Source organism: Seriola aureovittata, chromosome 5, assembly GCF_021018895.1.
Source record: "Seriola aureovittata isolate HTS-2021-v1 ecotype China chromosome 5, ASM2101889v1, whole genome shotgun sequence".
Taxonomy (NCBI): Eukaryota; Metazoa; Chordata; class Actinopteri; order Carangiformes; family Carangidae; genus Seriola; species Seriola aureovittata.
This window is the reverse complement of record NC_079368.1, coordinates 5,042,066-5,060,333: the sequence shown is the minus strand read 5'-3', so window position 1 is coordinate 5,060,333 and position 18,268 is coordinate 5,042,066. Positions and strand designations below refer to the sequence as shown.

General features: G+C 42.3%; 2 protein-coding genes across 3 annotated transcripts; one reads left to right on the top strand and one right to left on the bottom strand.

The window, feature by feature from the left end:
- Window positions 1-1,561: 1,561 nt before the first annotated feature.
- On the top strand, window positions 1,562-8,873 carry rad9b (RAD9 checkpoint clamp component B). Of its 2 annotated transcripts, none has more exons than XM_056375911.1 (11): window positions 1,562-1,669; window positions 1,982-2,052; window positions 2,297-2,434; window positions 2,665-2,779; window positions 3,022-3,121; window positions 3,639-3,745; window positions 3,930-4,033; window positions 4,998-5,062; window positions 5,381-5,503; window positions 7,140-7,362; window positions 7,932-8,873. In XM_056375911.1, exons 1-11 carry the CDS (start codon window positions 1,636-1,638, stop codon window positions 8,067-8,069), a joined length of 1,218 nt encoding a protein of 405 aa, XP_056231886.1. In that variant the 5' UTR covers window positions 1,562-1,635; the 3' UTR covers window positions 8,070-8,873. The 2 variants fall into 2 exon arrangements, with proteins under 2 accessions (XP_056231886.1, XP_056231885.1); XM_056375910.1 differs by having other exon boundaries at window positions 3,022-3,148.
- A 109-nt stretch (window positions 8,874-8,982) lies between these two features.
- On the bottom strand, window positions 8,983-17,956 carry pptc7a (protein phosphatase targeting COQ7 a). Its single transcript, XM_056375913.1, has 6 exons — window positions 17,333-17,956; window positions 15,799-15,978; window positions 13,402-13,600; window positions 11,591-11,714; window positions 11,371-11,500; window positions 8,983-11,228 (listed from the first exon to the last, which is right to left on the bottom strand). The coding sequence occupies exons 1-6, from the start codon at window positions 17,532-17,534 to the stop codon at window positions 11,170-11,172; spliced, it is 894 nt and encodes a 297-aa protein (XP_056231888.1). The 5' UTR covers window positions 17,535-17,956; the 3' UTR covers window positions 8,983-11,169.
- Between the last annotated feature and the right edge of the window lie 312 nt (window positions 17,957-18,268).

Below are 18,268 nucleotides of genomic sequence, written 5' to 3'. Positions count from 1 at the left end.
CGCAGATTATCTAAATTGTCAGAAATGAGATGTTATATGTTGCATGTTGCCTTTGGCAGGCCTTGAGTGTTTACCTGGTCAGCAGGTGAGGAAGATGTGCAGAGGAACACACATGAATGTGTCTGCAGGCAGCCAGCACATGAAGACAATACACATCCCCAAATCTATGATGTCTGCACCCTTCTTACAGGTAACCACATGAAGCTGGAACAGATGCTCAAGTTAGTTTTCTTTATGTTATTTTTAGTGTGAAAGGTTTTAAGATGGTTGGAATGACATCATTGTGATTATGATAGTTATATTTCTCATATGTAACAAGGTTATTGTCGTTCTGCCATGTACAATCACATCAGTTCTTGTCTCTACCTCAGCACCCCGCTCTTACAGCTGGACAGAGACGCTACCTTTGCAGCATAGCAAATGTCTACAGCACAGAGCACATGAGGCGACAGATGAAGCAGCACTATCTCAATGTGCTGCACACATGTGTCCAATCAGGTGTGTATCTCAATGTCTCAAACATTAACTTTGACCTCCACTATCTGTCTCACATTGTGTTTTGTGTCTCCCAGGTCAGAATCCCGCCTGCAGAAGGAGGTATGGGGATCATCAACAGAGAGAAAATCGCATGTTCACAAAGGATGCTGGGAAGGCTGTGGAGGCAAGGGCAAAGCCTCAAGGGCAGAGGAAAGGCAGCAGCACAGCGACTTCTGATGTCATCCTTCCTAAAATAGTCAACAGATGACAAGATATGATAGCAAAGGGTTTTACTGTTATGAAGGCTTCAGTGACCTCAGAGAGAGTGTTTATGTCTATCTTTGTATTAATACTTGTTTCGTTGCAGTTTTTCAAATCTGACTTTTAATGTCTCTAACCAAGAACAGCTTGCAGTCAGTTTTACACAAACACATACACATATTAGAAGCACTACTACATTTACAGTTCTAGTTCTGTTTGTTGGGTGTGTAGTTGTCATGAAGTGTTCTTGTATCTTTAATCATGTTATTATCCACGATATAATAATAAATACTGGATTTGAATATTGGATATTCTGTTGTCCCTGAGTCCTGTGAGCCAGAATTTACAGAATTATTTTATATATGAATATTTTATGAATATTGTACTTTTATTTGAGCTTCATCAAATATCATATATTATACCACTTGTTACAGAATATGAATTTTTTCATTTGAGGAGTGCTAGTTGGAATCAAAATTTATTTGTTTATTTATTTCTTTTAATTTATAACTGACAATGTAACATAACGGTCCTGAATGATATCCTTTCCAAAATGTATTTTATTATTTTATTTTCATTAGCTTTACATGGTCATTGGTTATTTTAATAACTTAGTCATATTATTTTTACTGTGACTCTTAACATTTGTCCAGATCCTAAATAAAAAATAGCTTTTGGAAAACTGCTGCATTAACAGCAATGGTCACCGTTCCTGTTAACTAAAACAACAAATAAAGAGCATTCCTGAAGTGAATAAAATGGTACATTTTTACATGTGGCCGTGGATGAGCCTCTTCAAGCCAAATTAACCCTCATGTTGGCAAATTAGCATGTAGCAGATTTAAGGTTAGCATCTGTCTACTCCAGTGAGTTCCCTGAGTTGAACCATCAGCAAATATGAAGTGTGTCCTCGAAGGAAATGGTGTAAAAGGTAGTACTAGAGAAAACTGTCAAAATATAAACAAGTTAAATTGTTGTAACGAAAATGTTAATCTAAAATTAACCGATATTTAAGCCTTAGCTCACAGGAATTTCTGTAAAAAAATTTATTAGATAAAAGACAACGCTAGCTTTGCGAATGTAGCTTCTAGCTAGCTATGCTAGCTAAATAGTTGCCATTTAACTTTAGCTGTTTTGTTAGTTTGTTGACTTTATTAACAACACAGTAATGTATTATAATAACACGTGTAAACATTAGTATGTGGCTAGCCTTGAACTCTGGTGGCGCCTTGTTGTGTTGCAGTATTTGGAAAGGCGATTCAGGCGCTGTCCCGGGTTGGAGAGGAGCTTTGGTTGGATCCCACTGTGAAAGGGGTGAGCAGCACCAACTGTTTCTGATAGTAAAACGCCCTAGTGGGATTATTATCACATCATCACTCTAACCAGGGAAGTAGCCATGAATTCTGTCTCTTTTGGAGCAATAATGTTATCACTTGTCACTTATCACTTCAGTATATGTTATTATACACAGGCCTTTATTTGTTGTGTCCCTGTCAGCACCTTTGTCTCTCTGTTGATAGCATCAGCCAGCTGTCTAAACTGAACCTCTGCCTTACAGCTGGCTCTGAGATCAGTGAACTCTGCTCATTCTGCATATACCTGCTTCCTTTTCTCGCCACTGTTCTTCGGCCACTACAGCCTGGGATCAGGATCAGAGCAAGGCAGTGAAACCATCAAATGCAAACTGATCATGAGGGTATATGTGGCATATTAGTTCTTCATTTTGTACAGAGCTCAAAGTGACATCACAGTTCACTGCACAAATACTAGTGTCTATGAGGATATAGGAGACGGTAGTGGAATAAAACCAGAACTGAACTAAGGCACAAAAAATGAAAATATATGTTTCTACTGTAAAGTGTCTGTTATTACTTTGTTAAAACAGTGATGACAATCTTGTCTAAAATATAAATATTTGTTTTTAAGTATGTGCTACCACTTTTCCGGTGTTTGACTTCCATTGAGCGTAATGTGGAACGATGTCAGATATCAATCAGCACACCCAGTGACCGGGTCATAATCCAGTTTTTCTGCAGGCATGGTAGGTAACATTGTGTTTTGAACCATGAAATTGCTGTGAGTAAAGGAAAGAATCATGATTTCTGGAAAGCTGTTTGCTTGAAAAGCTTGAAAAGCTGTAGAACCGTTGAACCATTTCCTGTAAATGTTGAGTTTTCTTTGAACAGAATGACCTCTGTGAACACTCTGCTGCAGACGCTGTATTGCATATTGTCAACACTTGGTGGCAGTGTGTCGCAAATATCCTCTTTGCTTTTGTGACAGGCATCACCAAGACCCACAACCTTCATTTCCATGAAAGTGAGCCTCTGCAGGCAGTGTTTGCCTCACACCTTTGTCCCAATGTACTGAAGGCACCTGCCAGGTTAGCACCTCAGTATTCTGTTATCAAGTGAGAACCTGCTCGTTCTTTTAACTCAAACTCAACGGCACATCCCTGTGATTTATTAAGATCCTTCTGATTTAATAGGATCCTTTTTACACAAACAAAATCTTAGTTCTCTTAAGACTTAAATGCGTCTTTAACCTCTTCTTTTCATGATAAGTGGATTTACTGTGAATTTAATAGGGAATGTGATGGTTGCCATATACCTTGTTAGCTCAGTGTAATCCAGTCGATGGAGAGAGACAATAGGTGCTCACAGTGTTTTATACTCTCAGCTGACTCTGGCCAGTCCTCTGAAACACACATACACCTTCAGTTCAGTGCAGTTCAGTTTAATCAACCAGACTGACGAGGACATAAACATTAATACCTCAAGTGTGTAGTCTTGGACAAACCGTCATCCATCAGTAGCACAGCGTTAAAGTAAAGCTCTCTGCTCATTGCTTGGTTTGATTCTGAGCAGGGTTTGCATTTGTTTTTCTCTCTGCCTCTGCAGGCTCCTTAGTGATATGGTGATGCATTTCCCAGTGTCCCAGGAGGAAATCACTCTGTCCGTGACTCCTCTGAGAGTCAGTCTGAGAAATTACTATGAGGGGGGAAATGGTGAGATAACACATACACTGTGATTTAGCTAAGGCCCAGGACAATACTGTGTTGCACCAGCTTTGAGATTGACAATTTACAACCTGATAATGCAAACACTGCATATTTGATTCTTCACCCACATTAAAACAAACAGTGAAAATGTTGTGCAGATACTATTTGACTGGTTGTACTTCTGTCACAGATCACATGAAGATGAACACTGAGATGTCCTTACACCCAGACGAGTTTGACTACTTTCAGGTCGGAGAGGACTCGGACATAACCTTCTGTCTGAAGGAACTGAGGGTATGGGGGTTATTTCTGTAGGCTCCCTTTATCCTGTCACATGAGAATATTATGTGTGTGTATCCCTGTGTGTGTGTGTGTGTGTGTGTGTGTGTGTGTGTGTGTGTGTGTGTGTGTGTGTGTGTGTGTGTGTGTGTGACTGGCTCACTAGGAGCATTTCACTTCAACAGGTCATATTTCTGGTCCTGTAGTCTGGATACTCAAGTGTCCTAAGGCCTCTGTACGCGGCTCTCTGTATTGCTTTCATGTGAACTTTCCCCTCGGCCCTGTGACTCATCTTAATAGCCAAGATACTGTGACCGTGGTGACGCATGTTAAACTACTACACAGGAAAAGTAATTGAGATTATGAGTTCCAGAAATTATAGGCCACACATTACTCATGAAATGTGTAATTTTTAAATAGGCATGTGTTTTTATTTAAGGGCTGTTTCAACTTAAGTCAGTCTTTAACTATTAATATTTTGAGTAACAGTGACAGCATTAGAGAAATATAATGTCATTTCCAGAGTAGCGTGCTCCGTAATCCAAAGTGGTTTGTTGACGGTGTCTGCTGTCTTCTGTCTCAGCTCAGAAAAGAAAGCAAAAAGGACTTGGTTGGCCATTTGGAAATTTGGATAAACAGTCTTTGTGTTAGTCCAGTTAATGAGACTTGACCTGCATTAACACCTGAAACTCTTGTCCCTAATATCCTGGAATGTTTCTTGGACACCCCGCTGTGAGGCTCCTCATTAGCCAGCCCAGGAGTCTTATTCGTGTCGGTTTTGGAAAATCGCGTTTGGGTGGATTAGAAACAAGGCTTTAAGTTTTAGTTGGCCTCAATTTACTCAAGCTTTGATGTTTTCCGTTTTAGCCTGTTTATTGCAAACATGCCACAACACTGCTCTCAGAGTTATCAGCTAGTAAGACGTTACAGTCATGACATGGATCCACACAAACATGTCTCTGCTATTCTGTTTTCCCAGGGTTTTCTGTCCTTTGCAGGGTCACATTGTCTCTCAGTGTCGGTCCACTTTGGTGCTGCAGGAAAGTAAGTGTCTTTGCCTTTGTGATTAGCTTGAGTGTCCCAAGTTACAAAGACCCATGTCAGCCTGTGTACCACCGGCCCTCCAAACTGAGTGACTAATTAATGCCAGACAACCTCAAAACACAGTAAACAATATTTCCTGTGGCTGAGCCGTCTGATTGTAATTACCAGCCCTTTTACTGAGTGACCGGTTGTGCTGAGATTTTCTATTTTCTGATAAAACAGTGAAAGATATTTGTGGATTTTAACAAGAGGCGGTGGAGTTGTTAGGTTTCTGTTACTGTCAGATATCTATCAGTGTATTATTGATGTCCTTTGCAGGCCTGTGTGTTTCCTCATGGAGGACATGGTCCTGGAGGCCACCGTGGTGCTGGCTACTCTGATGGACTCTGAAAACATGGACCCCACTCTGCGGACAGGGACCCCGGTCCCCAGTACACCCAGGTAACAAACACTACATGGTGTCTAGTCACACTGCTTTTAATCCTGGGATCTGTTATACCCTCGGCATGATGGTGAAGATAAGGGTAAGATTTATTTTCTTGTCATTTGGACCAGGCAGTGTACTCATCACAGCTGAAGTGTTTGTAGCCCCAGTTTCAATTGAATCTTCCCACAGAGGCTCTACCTGAGCTTCTCTGCTGGCTGCAGTCACGGTGGTTTGCCCTCGCTGGCTGTTTTTAGCTTCCTAAGAGTGCATAGTGTTACAGCAGCCAGCCTTGTGTCTGTAACAGAGATAAATAGGCCAAGCTCAGGACATGCGGGGTTAGGTTAGAAGCCTATCGGTGTGACGTGCTTTAATCCCCTCATCTCCGCTATGCTAGCCTGTTAGTCTGTTCTGTCACTGTGTTACTGTCCTGCTCTGCTAACTGTAACTCACACTCTGTTGTACTGCGCTTTGGGCTCTGGCCGATCTTGTCACATCAGTCCTAGTTGTACTGTTGAACATCTGGGTCACTTGTGCTTCGGTTTGTGTGCTCTGTTGGGAGTCTGCAGAGACCTGACCTGATGAGCAGGCAGTTTGTCAGTGCTCCTGTCCCCACTGCTCAGGAATCCAACAACCTGCACCCCTTAACTTTTAGTTGCAGTTTTGCCATGAATCATTCAGGCTGTTTCTGAACATATACAGTGTATTTTTGTTATTCATGACACGCTCATGCTTTCTGCCTCAGGGCCTTTTAAAGTACAAACCATGAAGCCTGAGAGACTTAGAAACCAGCAACTCTATTCTCCTTCCTGCCGTGTTCCTCTTTATACTTCTGGTCTGGCTGCTCCTCTCAGGGTGATAACATGTCGTGTGGTTACATGCATGGGGTTGTTTTTGTTGTGTGCTCGTACTGTGCTACAGACCACTTTCAGTATCAGCTGATACAGAGCTACACGTCCTGTTCGAGAATGTCTTTATGAAGATTATTATTCATAATCTTCTTGATATTACCATGAAATCTCAAAAGCAACACTAAAGTTGGTAATAATGTTCACCCTAGTTTTTGTATTTGACAGTTTTATTATCAAAAAATTAACTACAACTTTTTGAGTACTACTTTATATAGATTTATATTATGTATAATATATTTATATAAATATCTGTCTTTATGTTGAGTTCTGGAAAAAAACAAAACACAGTGTTATTATTGAGGACAACACAGACACAAGGTCAAAAATATATTTAAAATTTCCCCTGAAACAGCAAGTTTTCCAAACAAGCAGCCCACTTTTTTAGCCTCATGGTCAATAGTGTTGTGTGGGATTTCCTCTCTAGGCTTTGTCTAACTCTTCTCTTTTTGCTACCTCTTATTTTCCATTACCACCATCTCCATCAGACATGACAGTATAACCAGCTCCTAATCAGGCTCAGTTATAATCCACTTGCTTAGGAGTCACATACTGTGACCTCAGTGTTGTCTGCACAGGAAGAGAATTGTTATTTTGCTGCTATAGATCGTGGCGCTGTGCACCCCAATTACCTTGTGCAGTGTTATGTCTAATTTTCCACGCTCAGGAACTGATCACTAGCTCTGGTTGATAGAATCATGAACACCTTGCTGCAGAGAGATGAGTTTATTGCACCTGCTCCCAGGTGTGCAGATGCCGCTTCTCTGCCTGTGGTTTCATATGAGGCAGACAGTGATAAGCCACAGGATGTTCCTGATGTGATGGAGCTGATTGCATCCAGCCAGGGCAGCCCTATAATCGACCCACCTGCGCTGATGCAGCTCCTGTCTCAGGCTGACCACTCTGGCGGACTCGGTGTACCTGAAGAGGCCTGTGCCAGTGCCACCTCAACTCCTGCCTCCACCACGGTAACAAGAGCTACCTGTTGGCTTTTCATTTTCACTGCAAACTCCTTGTGACCTTTATTTGTTCCCCGAGGCTTGAATGCTCCACAGTCTTGACAGGTTGGGTGGCATTGTGAAGTGCCAAAGTGCTCAAAGTGTTCTACTTGAACCTCTACTGGGAAGTTTGCCCACAGTGCCATAATGCCTCACCATATGAGGTATGACCGAAGAAGACAGGCAAGGTGACACTGGATGTGAGAGATGGGACGTCTGTGTTCTGTCTCAATATAATGAATTGAACTGTTTTGTTGGTGTCACAGCCACAGCTCAAAATATTATTTTTTCTTGTTTCCTATTGTACAACTTTTCTGGCTGACAGCTGCTATCGTCCTCTGCTGAAAGTTATATTCTGGCAATCTATAATATTTTTACCCTATCAAGAGATGAATACCATCATCTCAGACCAGTTTCAAGTGACCTAATGCAGCCCTCATAGTTTGGATTTAATTAAGAAAACTTTGCTTTTGAATTCAGCAAAATAATAAAATGTCGTTTTAAGTGTACACTAACATGTGGTCTGTTTATCCCTGTAGATCTGCTCCCTCCTCTTCAGGGCCTTGTCCTCAGAGCAGGACGTTGATGGCTGTGCCGCCATGTTGCCTGTTCTGGCATGTTTCAGTGACACAGAGGAGGATATGGAAGTCGAATACCCAAGAAGCCCTTCACTCTGAGAATAGAGCTACCACTCGGTTCTCATCTTCCTGTTTTGTGCTACTGCCAAAAGTAGACCACAGCATTTGACGGCAATCAGGACGATTTATGATCTGAATTCATATATATTTAATATAGTACGCATTTTAAGTTGATTTTAAGCTTTTTGTTTATCGCTAAAATGTTGCTTTGCTTGTTTAAACCGTTTTCAAAGTGTTAAGTTTCCCCACAGAGTTCAGTTTTAATTCAAGAGAATGTATTTACAATGATTATTCATCAAAGAATATATCAGTCAACATGTTCCTGCAATTTCAGTGTAATATATATTTATCTCAAATGAGGGAAAAAGATTGTTTGGTCTACTCTGTGAAAACATTACCTCTACCTGTTAAATACAATATAATTTATGTAGCGCCAGGTTATAATATGCATTATATCTCATACATCTCACGGCATGTTAAAGAGTAATAATATTGTATAATATTACAGAGGGAGGTTAGGTAAGGTTGAGGGGAGAGAAACGAGGGAGGGAGAGAGAGAGACCAGGAACAGCTGTATATACTGTTGTATTCAAGTGCTGTCAGACTGGTTGTTATAATGATAATAATAAAAGTGATATGTATAGGTGTAATAATGTCATTAACAGTAACAGCAGCAATAATAACGAGTGTTGAGTAGCAGCGGCAGATCCGTCAGATACCAGCTGCTGACGGTAGTCAGTCAAGAGGAATGTGGGAGTCGACACAAATCGTACAAGACGTTCTTAAGCATTATCTTTTCTGGCCTGAATGCAGAGTGAAGTGTGATAGTCATGATGGAAAAATACAGCATTGAGCCATGTAGCCTGCACCTGTGAAGAAAATGTCTCTGCAATGTACTTTCAAAACCAACTGCAGGTTTATGCTCAGAAAATAAACACCAAATACAACAGGATAATAAATACTATACCCTTTATTTATATATTGTACAGATTTTAAAATGTTTCTTCACAGAGCTTAGATCTGATTTATGTATGTGTGTATGTGTGTGTATATGTATACACACAAACACACACACACACACAATGTGGTTGTAACAAAGTAAAGGAAGATGAAGTTGATGGGAGATGACAGGGAAGAGTGTCAGGGCAGGTGTGAGTCAGGAACCACAAAGCTAACAGTGGTTATCACCATGTGACTGGGAGAATTGCTTTGTAACATTGTTAAGGCTGTTTAGATTGTCCTCAGTGCTGTAATACTTCAAACTCACATTTTGACCATTCACTGCTCGCTCTGCCTTAAATCTGCTCTTCCATGCCCATCAGCCCCATTTCAGAATGACACCTGACACTGCAGCGCTCCAGTGTGAACTTGTCAGATTAAGTAGGGAAACAGTCCGTTCAACAGTGCAGATTGTAAACAGTGATCTGAAGACCCACAGGGAGGATTTTCTGAGCATGGGATGGCTTTATCACTATTCCTAAGCTCCTGACTGAGTGCAGAGAAGCAGATTTCAGGAGAAAAAAGGTTCAACATGCTGTAGATGAATACCTAGTGTTAAGACAGCAAGGCATGATGGGAAAGCTTTTCTGTCTCTTATGGCTACTTAACAGTTTCAGGCTTTGTGCTCAACACCTGACTCACAGTCGGGCATTTAAGGAATTGTGGACATTTCTGCCAGTATCAACAACACCTGATACAAGGCACATCATCATAACATCACCCTAAATATGGATCTTAGGAAGAAATATTTTTAACTGTGGGTAAAAGTAAATGCAGAGTGCAAATCTGAAGTGATGTAATGGAAACACAATGACTATTTTTCACTTGAAACCTGCAGCGACCTGACTGATGAATGTGCTGCTGGAGCTCTACAGCAGAAGGAGAGAGAAGAAAAGGAAACGCTGATTGTGAACACCAGTTTCTAAAGCTACTCTGATGCGGTGATTAATCCAAAGAATTCAACAATCCCACTGAACAAAGAAGTTACAAAAATACATTTGGTCATCTGACCAACATCCACTGTGTTGAGCTTTTTCAGATATGCTTCTTAAGCTTGTGCGTTTAAGGCTGCAAAGACCAAATCAGCCCAGTGGATATGGAGAAGTAGCCTTCACATCCGTTTCATACACACTGACTACACATAATCAATAGACACACTGACAAGCACATTAGTGCATTCAACCACACACACACACACACACACACACACACACACACACACACACACCACACACACACACACAATCAAGACTAGCAGCAGCTGTGAGATTAAAGGGTGGGCATTGGTTTGACACAGTATCTCGAAGTGTTTGAACTGAAAAATTCGCCCATGAAGTAACAAATGTGCAAGACGTGAATTGCACTGGTATGGAAAAGGCAGCTGCCGCTTTTCTTTATGACATCATATTGGATCAAACTGCCCCAAGAAACTAACAACAGATGTACACGTCACATACACTCCTTTTTCTTTCCACATCCCAGAACAGCACACCAGTCATGTCTTATTATCCAACATATGCTCCATGCAGCCACGCACAAGCTTCCGGGCCCTTTGACGAACACGCGTTCTTACAAGGTAGGGCATTTATTAATCCCTAATGCTGCCATTTCCTGAGCACTTCCCTTCGTGACACTACTGGAGGACTGTATCTTTCCATTCTAGCGGCCCAGCGGTGGGCCACTTTAACAGTCTAACACCTCCTGTCTGTCTGGCTACATCTGCCCCCATTTTGGAAACTCAACTTCCTTCCTGCCTGAACCACCCATCAGAGAAAGATGACTTATCCTCATCTCCAACATGCCCAATGACTGCTTATCCCGGGCAATGGGATTATCAACTGAGCACTGGAACACTGCAAAGATGCCAACACTGCAGCCTGGCCAAGAGGATGTGTCAGGCCTCCTCCTCTGCTCTTAATTCAGCAACTCTCTGATGTACACAATCACGGAGACGAGGGCATGTAGGAGATTTTTGGAAGGGAAAACGGGGTGATGGTCAGCTGGCGGTTGCGGCAGACTAGAACCGGCGAAATGCGGGGGGGGAACATCTGACATTAGTCCTTCATCCTGGCCAGCAGGAATCAAAGCAGTCCATCACCTGCAGAGGCAGATGCCCCCCTGTCCGAGCTCCACACAGACTCTAGTCGGTGTACTCTGCCACTATGGACAACAGCACTGTGATGTCATCTGGCTTTCCTCCTGGACAAAAAGAGGATTGCACTCATCAGAAAATTGACTTTACTCATGTCATGTGTCATTTTCCACCTGATTAATAAAGCTTTAAAGAAAAACAGGAAATAAGCATCAGTTGGAACAGCTGGAGTGAAACCGAGACACTTACCTCTTACATTCAGTCCGTTGTCACAGGCAAACTGTGCAAAAGGCGACATGTAATTGGGGTCATATGCCAGTACATGGGCCTGCTCTGCGATGCTGCGGGCAGTCTGCTGGATGCTCTCATAATTTGTGTTCTGAGGAGCAAAAAAACAAAGCAGGCATGAAGTTTGTATTCCAGACATATTTTTGATTCCTCTCACCAGCAGACCCTTTTTATGACTTGCCTTGAGCTTCTTCAGCTCTTGCAGGATCATGTAGTCAGGCATGTTGTCGAAGAGCCCATCAGTGGCGGTGAGGATGATGTCACCCAGCTGGACGTCGAAGGAAGAGCTCTCTGCAGCGTCAGGGCTGGAGGCACAGAATATAACACTGTATGTGATGCCTTTGGTAATTTAAGCCATTCAGTTTTAAAATGTTTTGTTTTCCCCTCACTAAAAATACAAACTAAGAAGCATCAATGAGAGTCTGCATGAATTTGTCCCGTTTAAAGCTTTTTCCTCTCTGCCTTCTCTAACTCTCCCCTTTTTACACCCCCGTACAGGAAATCTGTCCCGTCTGACCCGATAAATTAATCTGAACCTCTGACCCAGTCTCTCCTCTACTCGAGGAATACTCAGCGATTACAGCAGATTACTCCACCCGGTGAGAAAATGTACTGAGAGGCTACTGATATTTCACCTTGGCTACAGAGACGTAATCACATGATGGATGAGGATACATTCAAGGAATCCTCACACGGGGGTTTTGGAAAGGACACTCAGGTCCAATAAAAGGTGCTGCCATTATGATGATGGGTGCTACAGATACATATAGGCACGAACCAAGTTAGTCTGCCAGTGTCAAGTTCGCTTCTTGGAAGATGCCCTTATCCTGCTGCACAGCCTCCAGCCAGTCATGAATGTTATTCATTTCAAACTGTCTGGACACACAGAGCCTCAGGAACAGCCTGTCCTGTGCTGTGATTCTGATGTAGTTGAAATCAGTTCACACAAAAAAACAACTTTTCCCAGCACAGGTAGAGACTAATGCACACACATGACATGGGAGCCAAGTATGATAAATGCACGTGAAATTGGAAAAAACTGTTTGTATACATACATTTCATGAGCAGCTGGAATTGGACTGAATAGGCCACCATGTTTGGATTCATCATCCACATCCATGAGCCGGAGCCATTTATTAAATGCCAAACATTATAAAAAAAATATTCAGCAAACTTATCTCAGTTATCTGTTCAGTTTTGACATTATTGGTCACTATGTTAGTGATATGGTGTTGCTATCAGTTTAATTCACAGTACGTCCTAAATTGATGCTATATAAATAAAATTGGACTGAATTTAAATTGCTAAAATGCACAAATTAAAAAGAAAGTATATATTCAAGAACCAGATTAAATCCACATCAACTACTGGAACATTTAAAAGAAATCGAAATAAAACACTGTAGCACTGGTGACACGCAGTTCAGGTTCATCTTCCATCACTTTTTGAGAAAATGCTTTTTAGGGGCTCAAAATAATCAGCATGATTCAAGACAGAGTAAGTCAAAAGCTGGCTGAGCCTGCTGGTGCACGATTGGCTGGGGACTCCTCAGTTTGCCCATCAGCCCACACAAACTTTGACCCGGGTAAGAGGGAAAGCTGGGCAAACATCCAACGCCTGGCCTGCACTCTACTGACATCTACGGCGCTGCTGCTTGGCACACTGCACCAACGAGACACGGCAGCACGTGGCCCCTGATACACTGTTACACACAGCTCAACACTGATGCATGTGAGGGACACAAGCAAGACTAAATGTTCTGCAGAGCAGTTTATTCGGGCTAAGCTCCTTTGTTATGTGCATGCGATCTGTATTGTTATCAGGATGTGTTGGGCTTTATCACATTCGCTGTACAGAACACATGCATGATCTCCTCTCTATCAAAACTTCCATTATCTATTAAGTACACACACCCTCCCACCCCTACCCCCCCAGGCCAATTCATATGTGATTGCAGCAGATGCAAAAGGTGCTGCCTGTTCAGGGTCTCACCTGTCACTGAGGACGGCCCCCTCAGCCCCCGGGGGAGCGATGGACAGCTGGAAGGGCGTGTTGAAGTAGTGCTGCTGCTCGTCTGAGCGGTGGACCACCTCCCCTCCCCGGACCACCAGGAAGCCAGAGTCTCCCAAGTTGGCTGTGTGCAACCGGTGACTCTGCCGGTCCAAAACCACAATGCAGGCTGTGCTGCTACCTGCGCGCACACACACACACACACACACACACACACACACACACACACACACACACAACACACACACACACACACACACACACACACACACACACAACACACACACACACACACACACACACACACACACACACACACACACACACACACACACACACACAGAGGCACACAAATACATTTCAGTGCAAAGGTTTGAAATACCCTAAAAACAAAATGGAAACAGGGTGTAATCATCATCAGTGCATCATCAGCTGATTAGCACAAGTTAGAACTCAGTTTTCATATACTGATGCAAACTCACTATTTTGGAGGATCAAGTTAATGCTTAGTCCTCAATGAGTTACTATTATTTATAGCTGGTAAAAGGGAGTCTTATGGTAAGTCATTAATAAATGATGATGTGTTTCATGCCTTACCATAAGGCTACTCTTACTAGTAAATCATTAGTAAGATTAATGAGTAGTAAGCATTAACAAATAGTGAGCCTGCAGCAATGTATTATGTGTTTATAACTGTTTATTTATGATTTATAAAGTGTTAACCAAATTAATAACCTAATTATGAACCATTTATAAATCCTTTATAAGGGTAGTGTTATCGTAAAGTGATAACAATAGATGTAACAACTATACTAAGTACTGCAAGAATTGGCATTTTGAAAATGTATATTCTTTAGGGCACATTGTGTGTTGTTTTAAAATGAGAACAGATGCACACACTGCAGCCTACAGCCATGTCAAGTTGCTATAACATGGAACTGGGCCTAAATATGAAATTTCAGGGACAGGTCATGATGGTAAACAGTGATTGGCAGCAAACATGCTGCAACAGTATCAATGACCATTTCACAAAAGGTGTGTCGTACAAGTCACATTCCACATGCGTCCACAGATGTTAGCACAGGTGTTACTAATGACATTAACAATGGCTGTGTTCTATTCAAGTGTCCAGGTAAACACGAGTGTGACAACAAGCTGGCATGAACAACACCGAACTGAAGCAGCTCATTCATTTCATTTCATTATTTACACCTGTACATTTCATTTTGTGAAATATCAATATCTGCTGTGAAAGAAGGCTTTAGATTTACCCTATATATTTTCTATTTTAATGCAAATGTTTGGATGAAAACACAGCTGCAGACACAGTAAAAGCAGTCTTTTCCTCTTGAATTTCCCACAGCTATGTATCTTAAGAAATGACTATGTTTATGGAAAGATACCCATGTAAAGTGTGTTTGGGAGACTGATGAATGAAGTCAGCCTGAATACACAAACTTGAAATACCTCAATCAGCGTAACAGTTTTCATTTTTGGAGTTCTACCATCTGGGAGGTGGTGAAGAGGAAACATGAGCTAGTGAAGCAGGCGGACAGCGTGCAGCCACACCCTGCTGGTGATTCATCTGGCACACCAAAATCTGCTCTCTGGGATCAACCTTCAAATCCCCTCACGCACTGTGACTCACTGGCTTTCGTCTGTTTTCTCTCCAGCAGTACAATTACACACACGGCCGGCCCCAAGAACATTCCCTCTGCCGTGAAGTAACAACAGCACAATGCAGGGTTGTTTCCCCTGCCGCACATGTGATAGCAGGATGGAAAAGTACTGAAAGTCACAGCGACAGAGATCTGTTTGTGAAAACACTTCTTCATTGATGCTACATGTTTGTGGGCGCTTTGTTATCTGGAAGGGGTGCGACGGAGGAAAGGGATTCTGGAAGTGAACTGCATGGGGCAGGTTGGGACTTGGGGCATTCCCAGGGCTTCTTAATGGGATCTGGCTGTTCTCTGAGTCATGATGCAAAAATCTCCAACCAGCCGCCACCAAACTGAACAGACGGAAACAAACAACCTAGCCCTACATAGTGTACTCAGATCCAAACCACATGGAAAAAGTAGTGTTTCATGGGCAGGCACGGTATGCCTTCACACACCATAGATTGGCATACATTGTCCAGCAGAGTGCATGGTTTAGGAGGTTCTTAATTAGTTTAGTGAGCTTTTAAATGAGTACCACAGTCTGTAGCCATACGAAAACATGTTCAGTATGAATGCTTCGTGCTTTTCCATACACTGGTTAGAAGCAGGAATATTTATTCACAGATACTCTCTACTTTAATGTGCCTTAAAATCAAATTAAAGTGGGCACGATTCTCTATGAACACTGAAATCCTGCGTTTCCAGAGGCTTCACTCACCCAGTAGTGGCACTTTGTTCTGGAGCAACTCGTAGTAGCTGGTCGTGAGGACCCCCACAGGGTTGCTGGGAATGAAGCGTCCTTCTTTCACCAGCCTCTCGCATGTCTTCATCAGTGTACCTGAAAACTGTGACGGGTCTACGCCATAGTCTCGCCAGCCACCCACTCCATCTGCCACACCTAGAAACAGACAGGTGTTGATTTAATGAATACAAATAATATTTTTCTATTTATGTAAGTTTTTAAAAACCCAGCTTCTTTCTCTAATATTTGCATTTTGTACTGTACACAATGCTGCCTTTTAAACCGGGACCAAATTCCCATTAAGATAATAATGATTTAAGGTGAAAATGAGCACAGAAATACAGTAATCGTTTTTGACATTCCTCAGACTGTTTCCACGGTTGAGACACAAGAACAATACCATGCAGCTGCACGACAAAGAAAAACAATGGACACTTTCACCAAGATGCAAAAAGGACAACGAGTACAGAAAAAACTGTTGAAGAAATTAAGGAACTGTCTCGGACTGTATGAAACAAACTGCATGCTCTCACTTTTTTCTGATAACGTCAAATAGAGTCCATCTGGTCATCTACAGAAGTTAACTGTTATTTTTAGACCTTATTTAGAATGTATTTAATATTTGATGTGGTTCAATGCATTTTAAGCCTACAAAAATAAATTCTCTCTCTCTCTAAAACCACCCTTAATTAAATGCACCAAATCGATAATTGAAGCCTTCATTAATCTTTCTATGGAAACTTGTCCTAATTTGTAGATTAGTGAGTTGCTTATTCCCATAAGAGCATTTGATCAGGTCCAAGATTTTCCTAGAAAGGAAACTTTAGTCTTGTTACTCCCAGGACGCCAGCATCTGCTCCACTGACCATACATGGATGTCCCTCTGCGTCTTCTCAGCCTGTGCCAGAACACAGAAACAGGCCTGCTCAAAGCAGACACACAACTTTGCAACTCATCAACCCCCAAGAACCTTCCAAAAATAACATGACTTGGTGAGAGGATGTCCTGATTTTAATGTTTCCTCATGTGTCTTGATCATCTCCTGATGCAGAGACATTCAGTAGATTCCTGCAGGGACCCCTGCGTGTTAAATAACAGGTTGTTTTTACGAGAGTCAAGGTTTCAGTGCTGAAGAGTCATTTCAATTACCCCTCACTAGAGCAGACTTTAAAGCCTGCATTGCTTTTTGTTTACTTCAGACAGTGATGGTGTGAGGAGTTAACTAATTACAAAGAACATGCAGCTGAGTGTTGCAGAAAATAGTCTACAGAAGAAAAAACATAAACACTGAAGTACAGTGAAGTGATGTTAACAGTGGTCAAGCTCATGTAAAGGTACCCAGTCGGCCATATATTTCTTTTAAACATTTGGGCACACGTGCAGTCCTTCATATCAGGTATTTCAGCATTCAGATAAAGGTGGTGACCTTTGACCTGCCATTCGCGTCAGAGCCAGGGTTATGTCGCATTACTTGGTTAATGTTTCTACGGCACACGGATCAGACACTCACCCAAAACATCGGCGGATCTGTGCCGGGCAATGAAGCACGCGTCGTCCCCATAGCACATCCCTTTCTTCAGGATGCCTTTACGGAAATCTTTGCCGAAGCCGCAGCTCGCTGTCACCAGGCTGTAGTCGCGGCTGTCTGTTTGAGAAAGTCCGCCGATGACAGCTCTGGCAACCAGTCTACCGTACGACAGCACGGACAACATCACCTACAACACCAGCTCCCACAACACGAACCGGCCAAGCTAGCAACTCTGCTAGCTTAGCGTCGATGTAAGCACACAATGTTGGCTCTGCTAACGTGCTAACGAGGCTGGAGATGTGTGTCTGAGCTAGCCAGACACTGCTGCTGCTGCCGACAACAACAGCCGCCACGCACGCATAGACAATGCCTTCCGCTGGTGTAGTAAGTGCAGCCTCGGGGAGCTTTAATCCTGCGCCGCGAAAACTGAGAGAAACTCAAAGAGAACAGCCGCCTCGTCCGTTTCCATAGACCCCTAAGTGTTGGTTCTCCGTGGCCATGGTGCCAGTTCTGCCTCTGAGACACTACATAACACAAAATGTGGACCAGTCGTAGAAGAGCTCCCCACACTCTGCTCTGCTCGCTGGGTCTTGTGACTGCTCTGACGTCAGACAACATTACGCAATCTACGTTTCCTAATAAGGAAATACCGCTTAGAGTCAACTTTTCATCTTATTTATCAGTTATAAAACCACACGCTCTTACATTTTATGGGTAGATGCATGTTTTGGTGGACAAATTAACTGAAAAGGGCTGTTTCAAGCATAAGAAAAACCTGACATGATAATAAATTCGTCCCATAAATTAAAAAAAAAAAAAAAAAAGGAAATGGACATTCCTGAAAAATTATGCAAATAAAAATATTTTACTTATTTTTCATACCCTCTTGGACAATTTAATTACTCCTGTCTGAACTGT

Coding starts and splice junctions, on each gene's coding strand:
- rad9b (XM_056375910.1), top strand. CDS start 1,636: ATGAAGTGTGTCCTCGAAGGAAATGGTGTAAAAG. Junction 3,746..3,929: donor TTACTATGAGGGGGGAAATG/GTGAGATAACAC, acceptor CTTCTGTCACAG/ATCACATGAAGATGAACACT. Junction 5,063..5,380: donor CACTTTGGTGCTGCAGGAAA/GTAAGTGTCTTT, acceptor TGTCCTTTGCAG/GCCTGTGTGTTTCCTCATGG.
- pptc7a (XM_056375913.1), bottom strand. CDS start 17,534: ATGTTGTCCGTGCTGTCGTACGGTAGACTGGTTGCCAGAGCTGTCATC. Junction 15,979..17,332: donor CAGATCCGCCGATGTTTTGG/GTGAGTGTCTGA, acceptor GTCTGTTTCTAG/GTGTGGCAGATGGAGTGGGT. Junction 11,229..11,370: donor CAACGGACTGAATGTAAGAG/GTAAGTGTCTCG, acceptor CTTTTTGTCCAG/GAGGAAAGCCAGATGACATC.